The 20,220-nt window shown below is 38.5% G+C and overlaps 1 protein-coding gene across 50 annotated transcripts in view; it reads right to left on the reverse strand.

Moving 5' to 3' along the window:
* The window catches only part of LRRFIP2 (LRR binding FLII interacting protein 2), a 96,449-nt gene that overhangs the window by 36,821 nt on the left and 39,408 nt on the right, over positions 1–20,220 (reverse strand). For 39 of the 50 annotated variants that reach the window (XM_087948005.1, XM_087948042.1, XM_087948039.1 and 36 more), the window contains one exon: positions 11,925–12,038. The exons of the other annotated variants lie outside the window; for them this stretch is intronic. In XM_087948005.1, coding sequence (XP_087804131.1) covers positions 11,925–12,038 — 114 coding nt within the window. The remainder of the gene's footprint in view (positions 1–11,924; positions 12,039–20,220) is intronic. 50 annotated transcript variants of the gene reach the window in all.

Genomic DNA, 20,220 nt, shown 5'->3' on the forward strand with positions numbered 1-20,220 from the left:
CCCCAGGGCGTCTTCTGCCTTCTCCTCCTGGAGCAGCCCAGCCTCGCCTTTCTCCGTTCTCCCCCTCCCCAAACCCGGAATAATTCCAAGCCTCTGGAGTGCAACAAGCGTTCAAACCCACTTTGCAATGAGGTTCGCTTCCTTCTCGCATTCGCTCCCGCATCTCCACCGCCCGCCCCACGCGCGCTCTTTCGGGGCCGGCCAAAAGAGACACAGCGCCGCGCGCCAAGAAATTGCACACACACACCAACACCCTTCCTTTCCAGTCGGTGGTGTAGATCAGCTCCGGATCTGGGCAGCTGCTTCCTGCTCCTGACTCAGGGGGCCTCCGAGGGGAGAGGAAGGAGGGGAAGGGGGGCGATGAAAATCGGAATTCGATTTTAATCGGAAGAATATCATCTATGAGTACATGAGTTTCAGTCCCAAAGATGCTTGTTCTCCCCACGGCCCTACTTTCAATTCAGGATGAATACTTCTGCACCCTTTCACTCTTTGTTCCTCAACATCCTTCTTACATTGGATCACAAGCTATTGAACCAGATCAGAACCAAGAACAGTTGCAATTAAACCCCAATCCAAGATCGCAGGCAAAACAGAAGCCTCAGGCTCAATACTTTTATCCCCTGACTCATAGCCAGATATTCTTTCTCTTCATTTGTGTCGCTGTATGTGGCATTGTTGCAGAGAACTTACACAAACAAAACAAACCTTATAAGAATAGTAACATATTTAGAAATGATCCTTTTTTCAAAAACCAGACATTAGGAACTGTGAATGGAGAAACTTTATTATTTACTTAGACTCTATTTAACCTCAAGAATTCACCTGAAGGTAATAATCAGGCAACCCAACACTGACAAATCAAAGTTAACGACTTCCATGAATGCACACAAAAAACATTTCAGAAATGTAACACTCAAACGTCCCATGCTCTTAACAAAAATGAATTTGTAGCACAGAAGGGAAAATTCCAAATTTACAGATATTGTAAACAAAAGGTTCCTAATGCTTCCAGAATTGGATGCCTGTATGCTGACTTTCTATATGACCCCATTATTCTCTCTCTCTCTCTCTCTCTCTCTCTCTCTCTCTCACACACACACACACACACACACACACGCAGGCGGTGGGAGAAGAAAGCGAGCAGCCCCTCCCTTTTGGAGTGCCTCCGCTTCCGCTTGCTTCTCCTGGGCAGCAGAGGCGCTCCGATAGGGAGGGAGGGAACTCCCGGGGCTGCTCACTTCATCTGGCGGCCGGGCAGAGGCGGCAGCTATGGGAAGCAAGCGGGCAGTGGGAGAAGAAGAAAGCGAGCAGCCCCAGGAGATCCCGCCCTCCCTTTTGGAGGCCCTCTGCTGCTGCTTGCTTCTCTTGGGTGGTGGAGGTGCTCCAAAAGGGAGGGTGGGAACTCTTGGGGCTGCTTACTTCACCCAGCAGGGAGCCTTGAGCACCACTGCCCCACCCCGATCCTCCCAAACTCAAGAAAAGGTTAGCTGAAACCACAGCGGATTTCTGCCCCTCTGCTCGTCCTTGCCTTGCCACCGGAAGCTCTCAGCAATTTTTAGATGAGCAATTTGGACCATATAAGGAAGAAAGAAAGAGGTAGTAGATGATAAAAAAAGAGGAAGCATCAGGAGGAGGAAGCACACAACCAAAAGAAGATGAAATAGAATTAAAGGAAAGAGCAGAATGAGAAGGTGCAAAGACAAAAGGTCAGAGAGAGAAAAAAGTGACTAGAACAAGACTTATTTACAAGTAAAAAACATGGAAGAAGAAATAAAATTTTTGTTAATTAATATAAATGGACTGAATTCCCCTATGAAAAGCAAAAGGACTTTCAATAAATTAGGAAAGCTAAAACTAGACATAACTTGTTTTCAAGAGGTCCACATTAAAAAAACAACATAATAAACTATTGGAATATTCTAAACTTGGAAAATTATACTTTTCACTAGCACAGCAAAAGGAAGGAGGTGTGGCATTAAATATTAAAGAAACAATAAATGCCAAACAAATCTTTGCAGATGAAGATGGCAGAATCTTGATGGTAGAGGTAACTATGAATTATAAACAGATACTTCTGAAGCAATATATGCACCCAATAATAAACAAGATTTTTTTAATGAAAAGTTACACAAGAAAATTACAGAATTGGAATATGAAAATATATGTACAGTAGGAGACTTTAATGCAATTGTAGATGCAGAACTTTATTACAAAAGCAGCAAAGCAAATAAAAAAGCTAGGAAATCAGTCCCAAAGACTTTCTTTAAAATGGTGGAAGAAATAAGTATTCAAGATGTATGGAGGGAGGTAAATTGTAAGAGAAATCAATATATATTTTATTCAAATAGACATATGTCCTGTTCAAGAATAGATATGATATGGATGTCAGTGGAGTTAAAGTCAAATGATCAAGAAATAGAAATAGAGGCAAGTGGCTGAGCAGATCACAATCCAGTGAGAGTCAAGTGGAAAAGACAAAAGAAAAAAATGGAGATGGACATTAAACCAGTCAATACTAAAAGATGAGGAATTTATACAAACTATGGAGAGAGAAATTGACAAAGAAGAATTGGCTCAAAAAATTAAAAATGCAAAACAATTTTTTCTGAAAATGTGAATAAGCCTGGAAAATGGCTTGCACATAAACTGAAAATAGAGGAAAAAAAGAAATATATACATAGATTAGTAGATGAGAAAGGAACTGTGATCCAGGTATCTGCCATTCTTCGGTGAAGGGGGGATGTTGGATTTAATAAATTTAGTTCTTTTTCCTCTCTATGTATCCTAGGTATCCTATTTCTTGCTTAACCTTTTACCTGATTTATAACCATTGCCTGGTGCCTCAAATGTCTGGAAAATTCTCACCTCTTGGGGGAATGCAAAGGGAGGAGGGGGCCATGTAGATTGTAAGGCCAGAAGATAGCCCTGAGAAACTTTTCTTATCTGCTTTCTCAAAGACACCAATACAATAACATCTCCAAACCTGTGGATTGGTAGAATCCAGATCAGACTGTTGGGAGGGGTCTCTAATTTCCTATATCCTAGTTTTATGCCCTGAGGGACCTCAGAGCCTGCTTTGAATTCTGACTTGCTTTCATCCCTTTTCAATAAAAGGTTCCTTTTGAAATACAAAGTTTTCAAAGAGAGCAAAAAGCAGCAGGGAGGAGAGCCAGCAGCAGCATGGGGCAGCAACCGAGGTAGAGCATGACAGCACTGCAGAGAGCAACTGGGAAAGAGACAGTGGAGCTGAGTGGATCAGACCAGACAGCTGACCAGAAAGCTGCACGAGAGAGCTGACCAGAGCAGGGACAAGGCTGAAAAGACTGGAGCACCAAAGGACAGAAGGGAGCTGGCAAAGAAAACAAGTGGCGGGAGCAGCAAATGAGGGAAATGAAGGCAATAAACAAACCCTAAAGTTCCAATAAGCAGGGAGGGAAGACTCCAGTAGAGAATAAAAGCAAATACAGGACAGAAAATAAAAGACAAATAAATAGGCAAATAATAAAGACAAGAGTGAAAAATTAGAAATCAAGGAAGAATAGGATTAATAAAGATCAATCAAATAAATAAGCTAAACATTAAATAATAAGATGGGGGAAATGGAGCTCAAAAACTTTTTTAGAAGTATAGGGAAGAAAGGGATTTTAAAAAACTAACATAATAGTAAGTACTAAGTAAAACAAATAATAAATAACAAGGTATACAAACAAGCACAAAAAGGCAGAAAAAAGGATAGAAAAAAAAAGATAGAAAACTCTCTACCCTTAAAAGAACCAGCAAAAAGAAATAAATTCATGGAACAGGTGACTGATACCATTGTGGTATGCAATATATATTCCATGTAAATGCTTATGTCCAAAGAACACTCAAATTACACATGTATTAAATGTAAGCTATGTGAACTACTAGAGGAAAAAATAAGGGATCTAGACACAGCTCTAGCCAAACTCCAACCTACACAAGAAAGCCATGCCCAAGTTGAACCAAATAATGAACAAACAATTCCTAGAGGATTTGACCCTGCTGATAAACCCTTGGAGGAAAACAAATGGAGGCATGTTACACAGAATGTTACACAATAATCAAAGACAGAAGTAGCACACATCCAACAAACCTCTGCTGCCCAAATTAAGCCAATTGGAAGCAGCCCCATTAAAACTGAGCAACAGATTTCTCCCCCAGTTGAAAATACTCAGACCTACAACCTCCCCCTCAAAGAAAACATGCAAACGCTTAGAAAAGAGGCATCATCCAACATCTCTAAAAAACAGTCACATCAAACTCACCTGGGATAAACAGAAAAGCACCCCAAACTGCAACCCCTAAAAAGGAAAGGCGAGTGTTAGTGATAGGAGATTCTATTCTCAAAGGAACAGAACCAACCATCTGCAGACCAAACATGCAATCTGGAGAGGTATGTTGTCTACCTGGAGTAAAAATCAAGGATGTGGCTGAGAACCTGAGCAAAATAATTAGGCCCACAGACTACTACCCTTTCCTACTACTACATGTAGGGATGAATGACACAAAAAAGGACTTGAAAACAATATTGAGTGATTATGAGCAGCTGGGCAAGAAAGTCAAGGACTTAGATGTACAGGTAGTTTTTTCAACAATACTGCCAACGAAAGGACAACATACGGTAAGAGAAGAGAGAATTCTATAAGTTAATCACTGGCTAAAGGGTTAGTGTTGCCAAAAAACCTTTGGATTCCTGGACCATGGTCTGTACTATCTCCATGATGGGCTTCTGCCAAGGGATGGGTTGCACCTCACAAAGTCTGGGAAGAATGTTTTCGAAAAACAACTGACTCAACTTATCAGGAGGGCTTTAAACTAAAATTGAGGGGGGAGGGTGACCAATCCTTAGGATCTCCAGGACCTAATTCCAAACAAAAACCCCTACAAAGCAAGTCAAATAATGAAAAAAGGAGGGGTGGGAAGGAAGACAAACTCAAATACCAAATAGGAGACATAGGAAGCATACCCAGAGTCAGACATAAAGATCTCAAGTGCCTATACACAAATGCACAAAGTCTGAGAAACAAATAGGGTGAACTTGAACTATTAATACATGAAGATAGATATGATATAGTTAGTATGACTGGAACATACCCATAGAAGGATACAAACTGTCCAAAAAAAAACCCCAGATCTCATAAAAGAGGAGGTGGAGTTGCACTGTATGTAAAGGACCACTATATTGCTACAAAAATGCATGAAACCAAAGATGAAAACCTCATAGAAAGCATCTGGGTCAATATAAAAGAAAAAAAGAATGAAATGGCCATAAGTGTATATTATAGGTCACCCAATCAAGCAGAAAAAAATAGATGTCCTTTTTGTCAACAAACTAACAAACATATGTAGGAAACACACAACAATAGTAATGGGGGACTTCAATTACCCTGATATCAATTGGAAAACTAATTCTGCACAAAGTGAGAAATCAAATAGGTTCCTAACCAACCTTGCTGACAACTTTGTTGTCCAAAAGATAGAGGATGGAACTAGAGGGACAGCCATACCGGACTTAATTCTTACAAATAGGAATGAAGTGATAGAGGAAGTTGAAACTACTTGGATGAGAGTGACCATGTGATACTAGAATTCAACATAACACAAACACAAGCAATAGAACATAATGACACCAGACTCTTAGATTTTAAAAGAGCTGTTTTAATAAACTCAGAGAGAACTTGGGAAAGGTTCCTTGGAGGAAAATCCTAAAGGGGAAAACAACTCAAGAATCTTGGGAAACTCTGAAAAGTACGATCATAAAAGCCCAGACCAGCACAACACCACTGAGAAAGAAAAACAAGAAATCCAAGAAAAAAAACAGCATGGCTGCACAAAGATCTCTCTAACAAATTGAAAGGAAAAAAAGGACAAGTACAAAAAATGGAAAGAGGGACATACAACTAAGGCAGATTATCAGCAGATAGCCAGAAACTGCATAGACCAAGTCAGGAAAGCAAAAGCTCAGAATGAACAAAGACTTGCAACAAAAGTCAAAGATAATTAAAAATGGTTTCTTCCAACATACAAATAACAAGAAAGAAATCAAGGAAACAGTCGGTCGACTAAAGAGAGAAGACGGCAAGGAAGTAACAGACAACAGAGAGAGAGCAGAGCTAGTTAACTCATTCTTTGCCTCGGTCTTCATGCAAAAAGAAACTATAGCCCAACCTACCAAAAATATAACTCTAAAAAAACAGACTAGAAGTAAAAATTAAAATAAGCAAAAAAAAAATAAACAGTAAGAGAACACCTGTCTGATCTTGACGAACACAAATCACTGGGAACTGACAGATTACATCCCAGAGTTTTAAAGGAGCTGCAGAGGTCATCTCAGAACCATTACACCACATCTTTCAAAAATCCCGGAGCACCAGGGAACTACCAGAGAACTGGAAAAGAGCTGATGTGGTTCCCACCTTCAAAAAAGGTAAAAAAACAGACCCAGGAAACTACAGATAATCAATACCTGGGAAGATACTGGAAAAGATAATAAAAACAGATCTGCCAACATCTAGAAACAAGTAAAGTAATAACTAGCAGTCAGCACACGTTTGTTAAAAACAGATGATGCCAAACCAATCTTATTTCATTCTTCAACATAGTGACTAAATTAGTAGACCAGCAAAATATGTGGATATAATGTTCTTAGATTTCAGCAAGGCATTCGACAAAGTAGACCACAACCTACTTCTTGGCAAGCTAGAAAAACTGGGATAGATATCATCGCCACCAGATGAATTTACAACTGGCTGACAAACCGTACTTAACGAGTAGTCCTTAATGGGTCTAAGTCTACATGGAGAGAAGTAAGCAGTGGGATGCCACAAGGTTCCGTCTTAGGCCCGGTACTCTTCAGTATCTTCATTAATCACTTAAATGAGAGAATAGAAGGGAAATTTACCAAATCTGCAGATGATACAGAGCTGGCAGGAATAGCTAACACCCTAGAAGATAGGCTCACGATCCAGATGGATCTTGACAGACTTGAACACTGGGCCCTATCTAACAAAATGAAATTCAATGTAGAGAAAAATAAAGTCGTACACTACAAGAAAAAACAAAAGTACACATATAGACTGGGTGAAACCAGCCTCAATAGCAGTAACTGTGAGAGGGATCTTGGAATCTTAGTGGACAACCAGCTAAATATGAGCCAACAGTATGCAGTGGTAGCTGAAAAAGTGCAGAGAAGAGAAATCAGGATGATTAGGGGACTGGAGACTAAAACATACGAAGAATGGTTACAGGAACTAGGCATGGCTAGTCTAGTGAAGAGAAGGATAGCAGTCCTCCAATATTTGAGGGGCTGCCACAGAGAGAAAGGGGTCAAGCTATTTTCTAAAGCACCTGTAGGTCAGACAAGGAATAATGGATGGAAACTGAATAAAGAAAGATTTAACCTGGAAATAAGGAGATACTTTTTGACAAAGAGAATAATCAACAGCTTGCCCTCGGAAGTTGTGGGAGCGTCATCACTTGAGACTTTCAAAAAGAGATTGGACTGCCATTTGTCAAAAATGTGAGTTCCACCAAGAAAAAATTGACTACCTGGGATATAGAATATCCCAAGAAGGAATAGAGATGGATCCACAAAAAGTAAAAGCCGCATTGATTGGGAGCCGCCTGAAACCCGCAAACAACTACAAAGTTTCCTGGATTTTGCAAACTTTTACTGTCAGTTCATTCCAGCTTTTATGAATATCACCCTCCCCATTACAAAGTTACTAAAAGTTACTAAAAACAAAGGTGGGGGAAACTGAAACCAAGGAAACCCATTAACTGGACCATGAAATGCTAAGCGGCATTCAAAAAACGTAAAGAGCAGAACCAATTCTAAAACAACCATTTGTCATCAAAGCAGACAACAGCAACGTGGCAGTAAAAGCAGTCCTATTCCAAAAGAATTGTCTTTTGATGAGGAGCAGAGTTTTTATAAATCCAAAATATCCAGTTATTTTGGAATCATGGCATTGTTTGATGACATCCAGTCTTTGGCTGGCAGGGACATAAAGTTTGTTCTCTACCTAGGCTAAACCGTCCTTAAGTAAGCAAATATTTTTCTGAGCCTGGAACCAGTCATCCTTAAGTATAACCAGCCTCCTTAAATTTGGAAGCCATCACATTTGTCTGCAAATGGTTCTTTTTGGGCTCGTGCTCGGGTGATTACTTTGGTGGCTAGCTGGGGTGTTTCGAGCATTGATTTAACAATTTCACTCTTTTTGCTTTTATATTGCCATTTTCTTGACAAGGCATCCACTAAAAAGTTCCTCCCTCCTGGGAGATAATTGAGAGTGAAATTAAAACATTTAAAGTATTGCGCCCAATGTACTTGTTTGGGGGAAAGTTTCTGTGGAGTTTTCAGCGCTTTTAAATTTTTATTATCAGTCCAGACTTCAAAGGGGATTTTGTTCCCTTTTAAGAAATGTCTCCAGGTGAGGAGAGCCCATCATACGGCATATTCCTCTTTCTCCCATATGGCCCATCTTTGCTCAGTTTCTGTTAATTTCTTGGAAGTGTATGCACATGGTTGCAATTGTCCATGTTTGTTCTGTTGGCCATCCCTTAAAAAAGACATTGAGAGCTACGTTGCTAGCTGCCCCATCTGCGCAGCTGCAAAAAGATGGCAAGGAAAATCCTCAGTCCTGGGAGGTAGAGGAGAGCCGCATCTCTCCTCCCTGACATGGAATGGCCCCTCATCCAAAGATGAGCTGCAGTGGCAACCAAAATGGCTGCCATGAAGACGGGGACAGTCTGAAAACCTAAGACTCTACATGAGCGAAGTGACGGTGTGCGAACTGGGTGAAAATACTTCTGAATCACTAAAGGTAACCCTGATAAAAATATCAGGAAAGAGAGCTCACAAGGACTTTTGGGAATTGGAACTATTATGGGAGAAGAATGAATAGAATACAAAGAATTCAATTTAAAAAAAAAAAAAGATGGGAGGAAAACAAAATAAAGAAAGATAACTTTTTAAAGGAATATTTGAAAATTGGAATTGGTGATTGTAGAGGATTTGGCATGGGACAGGCATTATTTAAAAAAAATTAATCAACTGATTGAAAAAGGAATATATAATTAACTTTTGGAAATATCAGCAAATTTGATGAAAGGTTCAAGAAAGGGGGGAGAAGGTGGAAAGTGGGAACTGATTTAAGAGGGCCACCTGCTGTTAAAAGAAAAATCCTGCATATCTCTAAAATTTTGAAATGACCTAATTAAACAAAAAGACCTAATAAAAGAGGAATTGAAAGAAAGAATTAAAGGAATTGTATTGTTAAGAGAAAGCTTAACACTAAACTTAAATCGGTGGAGGAATATAAGAAGATACTCCCTTGGACTATTGAAAAGAGTCAAATGGATTAAATCTGGGACATAAAGGCTCCTGACTATTTGGATTTAGAGTTTGGAAAGTGACACTGGTTTAAATAATGACTGCGGGATAATTTGACAATTGGATATAAGAAATAGAATAAACAAAAAATAAAGATGAGTAAAATATGCAGAGAATTGGTTCTGGAACTACAGGATACAAGAGATATGATAAGTAGAAGATTTGAGGACATTCTGAATAAAATACAAAGCATGGAAGAAAATCCGGAAATGGAGAAGCAAATTAAAGAGAGAAAACAAGAGACACTGTCAGATCCATGTATTTGTCATTTCTTCAATGGAAGAAGAAAAGAGGGGGGGAGACTTACAAATAAATCCTTCTTTATGTAACCTGAATATATTTAATATTATATCGAATTTGTATAACCTACACATGATACAATGGAAGGATGAAACTCAGATGACCGGAATCTATCGCTTCTGAGAGAGACAGCCAGGAGATGAAGAGACCATAACAATTCCACAGTGAGATGTATCCTGGGAAACTCTGGAAAAGATCATTCTAAAAAGGGGGTGGGGAGAATTAACATGTTGGCTCTTTGTTTTACTAAATGCACATCAAGATAAGGGGAGGGGTTTTAAACTCCCTTATCTATCTCTGCATGCCTGAGAGATCTTAGACGCTGCTTTTAACCCCTACATGAATTGTCTCATCTCAATAAAGGATTCCTTTTGCTATGTTTTGATACATTTTCAGAAGTTCATTCTAGTTGATTGAATGGGAAAAGTTCTGTAGCCTGACAGACACAGAAGGAGGAGGAGTTAACTAGAAGAGAAGCCAGAAAAATGGAGCAGAAGGAACAGCAAATAAAAGGAAAGGGAAAAAAGGAAATAAAATTTGAAATGCTAATGATTGATGCAATAAACCAAGGGGAGAATAGCCCACAAGAAACGCAACAGGGAAGGGAACTTCAGAGAGAACATTTCGAGAGAATAAGGATAGAATTAGATAATTGGAAAAAGAGACAGTTGAACATAATAGAAAAAAGAGAAATGATTAAGAGGGTCAAAAAATGATAGAAAATGGAAGACAAGCTAGGAAGAGATTAATTAACGCGTTAATGAGAGTTAGAGATGAGGATTCCACATGAATGGGAGTACTATAATTTAAGATATATAAGATCCCTATTATAGGATTATTATGTAAGTCATATAACTTAAATGTAATATGCATAAGGTCAATATTGTATGGTAGGGAAAGAAATTACATGTGGAATCTGATAGAAAATATGGTAACAGATATGGTAGTATATGGTAACGGATAAAAGTCATTATATTATTATTAGAATTGTACAATTTGTTAAATGAAAATAGAATGGAAATTATGATGTGTGTATTATAATGAGATTAAAAAGGGACTTTGTTTTAAAAAACATAAAGGTGGCATAATTAAAAACTAAGAAAGGGGATAACTAATGGGTAATATAAATTAATATGAATCTATGAGTGACTAGTTGAATTATATTATAAATTTGTTAAACATTGCAAATATGACAATTAATATAACAAAAGAAGCAATGTTAAGAATATAGATTAACATTAAATAATATATGGAAATATTGAATGTTAAAGATTGATAATATGTATTAATATCAAACTAGATAAGAAAGTTCATAGCACCAATATGAAACTATTGTCATGTTTGTAGTTAAAATGTAAAATAACCTGGAATCAGACTGTTCACACAGTGATGTGTTTGTAGATACAAAAAATAAAAAAAAATGTATTAAAAAAAAGATTAGCAAAGATGTTTAAGGATAAATCTGCAAAATGTTGGAAATGCCACGAGACACATGGCTTGTATTATCATATGTGGTGAATAAATACTGGACAAAAATCCATACATGGCTGGAAAAAATGATAAAACAGCTTACTGACTTGAAACCAGATATATTTTTGTTGGGCATTTTGCCGGATCAATATAATAAAGGGAATGCATATTTGATTTTGCATGTATTGACTGCAGCTAGAATTGTATTTGTGCAACAATGGAAATGCGAAGAGATCCCAACAGATGAAAATGTGATTAAAAATCCTAGAATGTGCAGGATAGGCTAACACTTATAATTGGGGAAAAGAAGGAAACTGAATACTTTCTGACTTAGGACTTATTTTATCAATGGTAGCTGGAAAAAACAGGAGCTAGATATAGGGAAAGAGATGGATATGATTAGTGATATAAGAAAGCCATGTTGAATTGGTTAAGAAAATAATATTGTAATTATTATTATTGATACTATTATAATTAACATCAATGTAATTAATATTATTGCAAACTTTTAGATTGTTATATCCTAAAAAGATTTGTACCCAGACAACACACTGTTCAATTGAAATTGTAATTTTTATATGCTATAAAAATAAAAAATAAAAAAAGTACATGCATGATAATAAAATAACATTATTGCCATTATTTGTTAAAACTAACAAATAATTTTAAAAATATTAACACATTTACCAAGAAAAATTAGCAGCAATGGCATCAACTTTATGTTAAAGACACTCACATTGCTCATGTCTGGAATGCTGACATCATCCAAGTCAGAAACAATGCTTCCCCTACGATTAGTGCGGCTAAAATAATCAGCTGCAGTTTCCCCATGAGGATGAAAATCACTTGACTTCAGTAACGAAAACAAACAACAAATAAAAACAGATGGCGAGAAAATAGAGGAAAAAAATTCAGAAACAAAAAAAGTGTTCATGTGATTCTTATATCTTGATCAAAACTGTTTTGAGATTTTTCTTTTAATAATTAAAAGAAATGAATTTTGATTTGAAAATGTTAAGGCTACTAATAACAGTTTCACAATAAATCTGTGAGTTTTCAAATAAGTCTTCAAATTTTGTCAAAAATTGCAGAATCTGCATTTTGGTTTTTCAAATCAATCAGAGTTAATAGTTTTAATACATAAAGTAATAATGATATTATATACAGTATTTCAAACCTGATTCCAGTAAAAAAAAAAGTGGTAAAAAATCTAAATCATCAATCTTCCTAAATATTGGTTTTATAATTTAACGTCAAATATCTAAACATGCTCCTGTATATAACTGTTCTATTACATAATTTTCTGTCACATATTTTCTTAGTATAGGGCCAGTATACGGATTACTCTCTTCTCTATAGACATTTAAAACACTTCCCTCACTGTGGAAATAACTCAAAAGACACCGCATATTTAGATTAAATTTAATTAAACTGAAATAAATTACATGCCTAAAGTATTCTAAAAATTTAATATACTTATTCTTCCAAATCCCTTTTACTAACTGTATCTTATTTCACATTAGGAAAAAATGCTTATTTTTGTAATCATATACTAATCAAATTTATATAATCCTAATATTAATATACACGGTTTTTTAAAAGTAGTTATTCAATATTTCAAAACTCCATTTTAATGTCAATAATGTTATAAGCATACATGGTAATACCATCTTTTACCCTCTAATCTTTTCCACCAAATTATTACTTGTATTCTATTATTAAAACATTTATATATGTTAATATTTCCCCTATTTCTTATTTCCACCTCTATTCTAACTTCTAATCTGTTCACCATTGCTAATCCTAATATTAATACACATGTTTATATAAGGCATAGTCCTTCATTATTTAGTTGTTCAAAGTCACAATACGCCATTCAAGTACGTCTTCCTATTATTTAAACATATCTTATAATACCCTTTTTCAACCTTCAACCTCCATCTAACGATTACTTCATATGAAGATGTGTATTCTTATTTCTACCTCTACTGAAATTTCTAATCAGACCATCATTATATTAGGAAAAAAGTGTGTGTGTGTGTGTGTGTGTGTGTGTGTGTTTTGGCTTGCCTCCCATGCTCCTCTCTTGGATCTTTATCTCTATCAGCATCTGTATCTTCACCATTCAGACTGAATATTTCTCCCATCTCTATCCTCCTAAGCTGCCAGGTCTCCAAAATATCCACCCAAGCCCAAATCCCTCTTTCAAAAGTATTTTCCAGGTTACCAGATTCCATTTTTAAATCTCTTAAAGTGCTTTTCTCTTGGTTTATTTCATTAGTCATTATTATCTTTATCATCCTCTCCTTCCCATCTTCTTGCTTTGTTTGCTGGTTTGTCCATTCTGTCTTTCCTTTCATTCTTTCTGCTATCTCCTCTCTTTCCTAGACTCTTTGATCTTCATTCATCATCAATTGTAGTATATTTTCTATTTTCCCATGTATGCCTTTCATTAGGCACTTTATCTCTCTGTGATTCTTTGCTATATTACCTCTAATGCTTTGAAACATCAATGCCATTTCTCTTGAAACCTCACTCCTTTCCCCCTGATGGAGCATCTTGTCTTAATTTAATAAGTTCTGTCTTACTCAAATCCAAAAGGAATACAGATGAAACTTGAAAAATTAGAATATTGTGCAAAAGTTCATTTATTTCAGTAATGCAACTTAAAAGGTGAAACTAATATATGAGATAGACTCATTACATGCAAAGCAAGATAGTTCAAGCCATGATTTGTCATAATTGAGATGATTATGGCTTACAGCTCATGAAAACCCCAAATCCACAATCTCAGAAAATTAGAATATTACATGCAATCAATAAAACAAGGATTGTACATAGAACAATATCGGACCTCTGAAAAGTATAAGCAATTTGCAGCAATTACTGCCTCAATGCAGCATGGCATGGAAGCTATCAGCCTGTGGCGCTGCTGAGGTGTTATGGAAGACCAGGATGCTTCAATAGCGGCCTTCAGCTCTTCTGCAGTGTTCGGTCTCACGCCTCTCATCTTTCTCTTGGCAATGCCCCATAGATTCTCTATGGCAGTGATCCCCAACCTTTTTTATGCCGCGGCCCGGTACCGGCATCAGCTGGGCGCCGCGGCCCGGTACCGGCATCAGCTGGGCGCCGCCATCTTGTTTTGATGAAAAAGTGCTTCCGGTGAGCTTTCTATCCGGAAAAGCTCACCGGAAGCACTTTTTCATCAAAAAAATATGGCGGCGCCCAGCAACCAGCGGCCCGGTAGGACTTGTTCCGCGGACCGGTACCGGTCCACGGACCGGTGGTTGGAGACCCCTGCTCTATGGGGTTCAGGTCAGGCGAGTTTGCTAGCCAATCAAGCACAGTAATCCTATGGTCATTGAATCAGGTTTTGGTGCTTTTGGCAGTGTGGGCAGGTGCCAAGTTCTGCTGGAAAATGAAGTCAGCATCCCCATAAAGCTCGTCTGCAGAAGGAAGCATGAAGTGCTCCAAAATCTCCTAGTAGATGGCTGCGTTGACCCTGGACTTAATGAAGCACAGTGGACCAACACCAGCAGATGACATGGCTCCCCAAATCAACACATGTGGAAACTTCACACTGGACTTCAAGCATCTTGCAGTGTGTGCCTCTCCATTCTTCCTCTAGACTCTGGGTCCTTGGTTTCCAAATGAGATGCAAAAGTTGCTTTCATCAGAAAAGAGGACTTTGTGTTTTGCTTTATTGTTTTCTGTGCTGTATAGTCCAATTTATTGTCTACAATTCCATTAAAATCTCCCATCATAACTATAATAGCATAGTCCAGTTCGATTATTTTCATATGTAATTTTTTGTAGAATTCTTCTTGTTTGTCATTCGGAGCATAGATTGCAATCAGGAGTGTTTTCGTATTATTGTCCATTATTTCCACCATTAGTATTCTTCCGTCATCATCGGTATAAATCAATTTTGCTTGGATGGTCTCTTTAATATATAAAACCACTCCTCTTTTCTTACATTGTGTCAAGGAAGTAAATATTTTCCCTAGTTTTGGCTGTATCAACAATTGTTCATATTGTTTTTTAATATGTACTTCTTGTAGACAAATTATATCAAATTTTAATTTCTCTAATTTATGAAAGGTTTTCCTTCTTTTAACGGCTGAGTTAAGTCCATTTATATTAATTGTAATCAGTTTTTCTCTTCCATGGTTATATTTTGTAGTTAGGTTTAGCAGCTCTCGTAGATCTTAGTTCACGTTGTTCTTTGGCTTCCACCTTTCCACCTACTGCACCTTCTTCTTTTTCAGTCACCATTTGGCAGTCCTCTTGGAATTCAATTATTGAAATTATTTTTCTGCCTCTTCCTCTTTCCCTCCAAAAAATTCTGTATAAAATAATTCCGCTTTCTCAATTGAGTCAATTCTATGTCTCTGTTCTTGCCATGTGAATATTAAACCTTCTGGAATCAGCCATCTATAATTCACCTCTTTTTTAAGTAGCATTTTAGTCAGGAATCGGTATTCTCTTCTCATCTGGGTATTTGTTTCAAGACCGCAATCTCCTTGTCTTTATATTTCAATGTTTTCTCTTTTGCCACTTGCAATATTTGCGTTTTAATGGCTTTCTTTGTAAATCTAATGTGAACTTCTCTTGGTAAGCTATTTCTCATCGCATATCTTGTGAAAACTCGATAAACCTCATCTATTCCATCCATCATCTTCTCTTGAGTTATTTCCAAAGCTTCAGCCAGTATTTCTATCATTATCTCAGCTAAGTTTTGTCCTTTTTCTTCCTCTACGTTTTGGAATCTAAGATAGAATTCTGATCTATCCATCTCCCATCTCAACATACCACTTTTATCTTGTTCAACCACTGTTAATCTATTATCAATATCTCCAATCTGGTTTTGATTATTGCAACGCACACTACATGGGGCTGCCCTTGAAGAGCATCCAGAAGCTCCAGTTGGTGCAAAATGCAGCGGCCTGCATGGTTTTATGCAGACCCCTGTGTGCACATGTATCACCTCTCCTGCAGGAGCTGCATTGGCTGCCAATTTGCTTCCGGGTGCAATTCAAGGTGCTGGTTGTCACTTTAAAGCCCTTCATGGCTTGGGTCCGGGTTATCTGAGGAAACATCTCTTGCCAGTGACATCTACCCGACCCATTAGAGCGAGGAGGCAGGGAATGCTGCGGGTCCTACCCCTGAGGGAGATACACTTGGTGGGACCTAGAAGAAGGGCCTTCTCTGTGGTGGCTCCATCCCTCTGGAACATCATTCCCCCAGAGATTAGAATGCCCCCCTCATTAATACTATTCCAAAAGGCACTGAAGACCTGGTTTTGTCAGCAGGCCTGGGGAACCCAGAGAGGGATGGAACCCATCAAATGGCTAGTGTGACCCACTGTCGTCAGGGTGGGGGGGTGGGAGCTGGTTTTTGTTTTTGTTTTGTGGTTTTTTTTGTTTTCCCAAATTTTGTTCTATTGTACTTTACTAATTTATTTGATTCTTTTTGTTAGTTCTTATTGTTTTTATTTTTATTTATTTTTTGTTTTAAATATTTTACATTGTGTAAGCCATGGGTGAATAGGCGGCTATATAAATCAAATAAATAAATAAAATTACTATTAAAGATATATAATTGTTAACTGTAACAAAAATGAAAATTAATATTGTAAGGTAGGAAAAGAAATAACATGTGGAACCTGACAGATTTAAAAATAAGATAGTGAAATATGCTAATAGATAAAGGGAAGTATAGTATTCCTAGAATGGTGTAATATGTTAAATGTTAATAGGATGAATATTGTTTATTTTATTATAATTGGGAATAAGAAGAAATGTTGTTTTAATGTGGTGGAACAACCAAGAACTAAAAAGGGGATAAATAATAGAAAATACAAATTAATATGAATTTATGAATGGCTATTTGAATCATATAATTTGTTATATACTGCAAATATGAATATTAATATAGAATTTATAATAAAAGAAGTGATGTTAAGAATATAGAAACTGATACAAAATAGTACATGAGAATATTGAATAATTAAGATTGATAATATGTACTAATATCAAATTATGTAAGAAAGTTAATATCAATGTGTCATGTTTGTTTTAAAATGTAAAATGACCTGGAACCACACTCTTCACACAAGGATGTGTATATAAAAACACAAAATAAAAAATGTATTTCTAAAGTGAAGTGGCAGTTTCCCAGGAAGAAGATAGCATATTTGGGAAAGGAGAGATAAGACACAACACAACCTGGGAATGGACACAGAGGAAGAACCTAAGGACACACATTCCTTAGAATCTCTCAGGGTATATCCAGTGGTGGGCTGCTACAGGTTCACACCAGTTTGAGCGAATGGGTTGTTAATTCTGTGGCCAGTTCGGCGAACCGGCAAATCCCATCCCTGGCTTGCCCCGCCCACTGCACCCCTCCTCTTCCAGGAGTCCCCACGCAGCCCATTTTGGATCTCAGGTGAGTGCAGGGCCTGTGCAGAGGCTCAGGAAGGGTGAAAAATGGGCCCATTTCTGGCTTCCAGAGAGCCTCCGAAGCCTGGGGAGGCCGTTTTCACCCTCCTGGAGGCTCGAGGAAAGCCTCCAGAACCGGGGGAGGGCAAACCCCCCCCCCCATGGCCCATTTTCACTCCCAGGCCAGGGTGGTGCAGGAGGCCAACCTGGCCATGCCCACTATGGCCACGCCCACCCAGCAACAGGGCAAAGAACCGGTTGCTAAATTTTTTGAAGTCCACCCTGGGTATATTCATTAAGCAGAGTCATAAGCGTTTAGCCTGGCAAGTTTCTATCTGTTATATATAAGCAAACGAAGAACTGAATTGCTACTGCTATTGCTGTTCTTGAGCTTAGCCTGACACATAGGTATAAAAAGTGTTGACTTATCTGGTAATTCAATAATTTTAAAAAAGTTATTAAAAATATTGTCTCCTTTACATTTCACAACATTTGAAAAAACCTTATGAGACATTTAGATGAATTATATAAAACTTAGTAAAAACTACTTGAAAGTGAAATAAATGGAAAGACAAATTTTTAAAACTAGTCAATTTAGTAAGGTGTAGAGCTGAGGGTGTCAATTTCCTTTTCATTGAGGGTCACATCAGGGTTGTTTGACCTCAGGGAGTCGGGTGGGTGTGGCTGGGATGGGCGTGGCCAGATCAATGTCACTTGTGTCGGGGGTGCCTGTGGCGCCCAGGCAGGGGGGGATTCATTATCTCCAGCAGAAGGCGGCAAGACCAGGGAGAGGGCCAAACCCTTGTCCTCCAGAAAAGCCTCACCATCCCTCTCAGACCACACAGAGGACCCCTAAATGATGGCGCAGGCTGTCTAGAGCCCTAGGCAACAGAAGGCAAGTGCCCAGCCTGGCCATCAACCTTCCAAGACACTGAGGCCCCAAAGGGGTGCTCAGCTGCGCTTACCTCCTCGAGGCTGCTGCTGTGCTCACTCTCCTTGGCCAGGTTGCTAATAATGTATGCTAGACGGCAAAGTGTGTGGGTCAGAGGGAGGCCCTCTCCATGCAAGAAGACCCGGCTTTGGAATCAAAGCATCCTCAGCGATAGGATGGGAGACCACCAGGAGAGGTGTAATGACCCAGGGTGGGATACAAAACAGTCACAGAAAACAGGTGAAGCCCCTTTTATTCCTTCACTTTGCTTCCAAGCTCCGAATATCTTTGACGGAAGACAAAAAAAACTCCCACACAGTTAAACGAAGAAGGAAAAAAACAACACAAACCAGGCAAGATAAGGGCTGGAGGATATCCACAGATAATACACACTGGAAAGGACACCAAACTCAGAGAGGAACTATAAACTAGAGATATTTACACGCTTTGTTTCCAGCGTTCTCCAGTACACAGATCCATACTCTTATTCAGTTGTCACAGCAGTCCATGAAGAGGATCAAGGCCCTCTCTCCCGAGTACACCACATCTCTCCCTTATCCTCTCCTCCCTGAGTTCCCTAGGATGGATAGGGGATGGGCCTGGGTCCTCCTCTGACTGCTCAGCTGGCCTCTGCCCTTCCCAAGCCTCCTCCACAACCTCCAGAGTCAAACTTCCACTCCCTATCGGCTGTTCCTCCTTTCCCTCAGAGTCAGTCTCCACCAGGGGCATGACAAGAGATCAGGAGGAGGAGACAAGGGGATGGCGAAAGGACAGCAGGGCTGTTGGTGGTCAAGTGCAAAGGCAGGACTTCCCTCAGACTCTCCCTCCTTCTCATTATAATCTCCTTCCTTCCTTCTCTTTTCTTCTTTTTCCTTCTCTCTTTCTTTTCCTTTCTTTCTTCTTCCTTCCCTCTTTCCTTCCTTTTCCTTCCTTGCTCTCTTCCCATCTTTCCTTCTTTTTTCTTTGTCTTTCCTCTTTCCTTTTCTCCTTTCCTGTCCCTTCTTGGATGCTCAAAGGAGATGCCTCCTTGACTTTTGATCAAATGCCACTTTTGCTAGTAGTTTGTTTTGCTAGCACACTACCAGCAAAAATGGAACTTGAGAGGGCCACGTGTGCCCCCACACACCATGCTCCGTTTTTGGCTGCCACAGCTACCTCCAGCATGCTGCCAGCCACCACCAGGTTGTAGATCAGCCACACGATGGGCCAAGCCAAGGCACCACAGGCCGCTCTTTCACTGTTTCCACGGTGGCCCCGAGGGCCAGATCTAAACACCCCATGGGCAGATCCAGCCTTGAGATTTACACCCCTGGTGTAGAATATTTTTGTAGTCATTATTAGATTTGGAACTAAACTACACTGAGTTTATCTAACACTGAGAGCCTTTAAGCATCTTATTCCTTCTAAAGCTATCCTAAATTTATTAGTTTATTGGATAAATTGAAAATGCATTGCAAATTAGGTATTATGAATATTGTTGTTTAGAAATATATAAATGTTAATGCATAATCTATATAAATGAATTTGGATATGATTGCTTATACTTTAATATGAGAAGGAGTGTTTTTTAGTATTTGAAAATACTACAGTTATAACAGTATAGCTGTTAATTTTAAAGGAACCAAGAATCAATTTCTTTTACTGAAAAAGGACCTGTTTTA

Source organism: Notechis scutatus, chromosome Z (assembly GCF_049901735.1).
Source record: "Notechis scutatus isolate UNSWTSFEM ecotype Mainland chromosome Z, rNotScu1.2, whole genome shotgun sequence".
Classification (NCBI taxonomy): Eukaryota; Metazoa; Chordata; class Lepidosauria; order Squamata; family Elapidae; genus Notechis; species Notechis scutatus.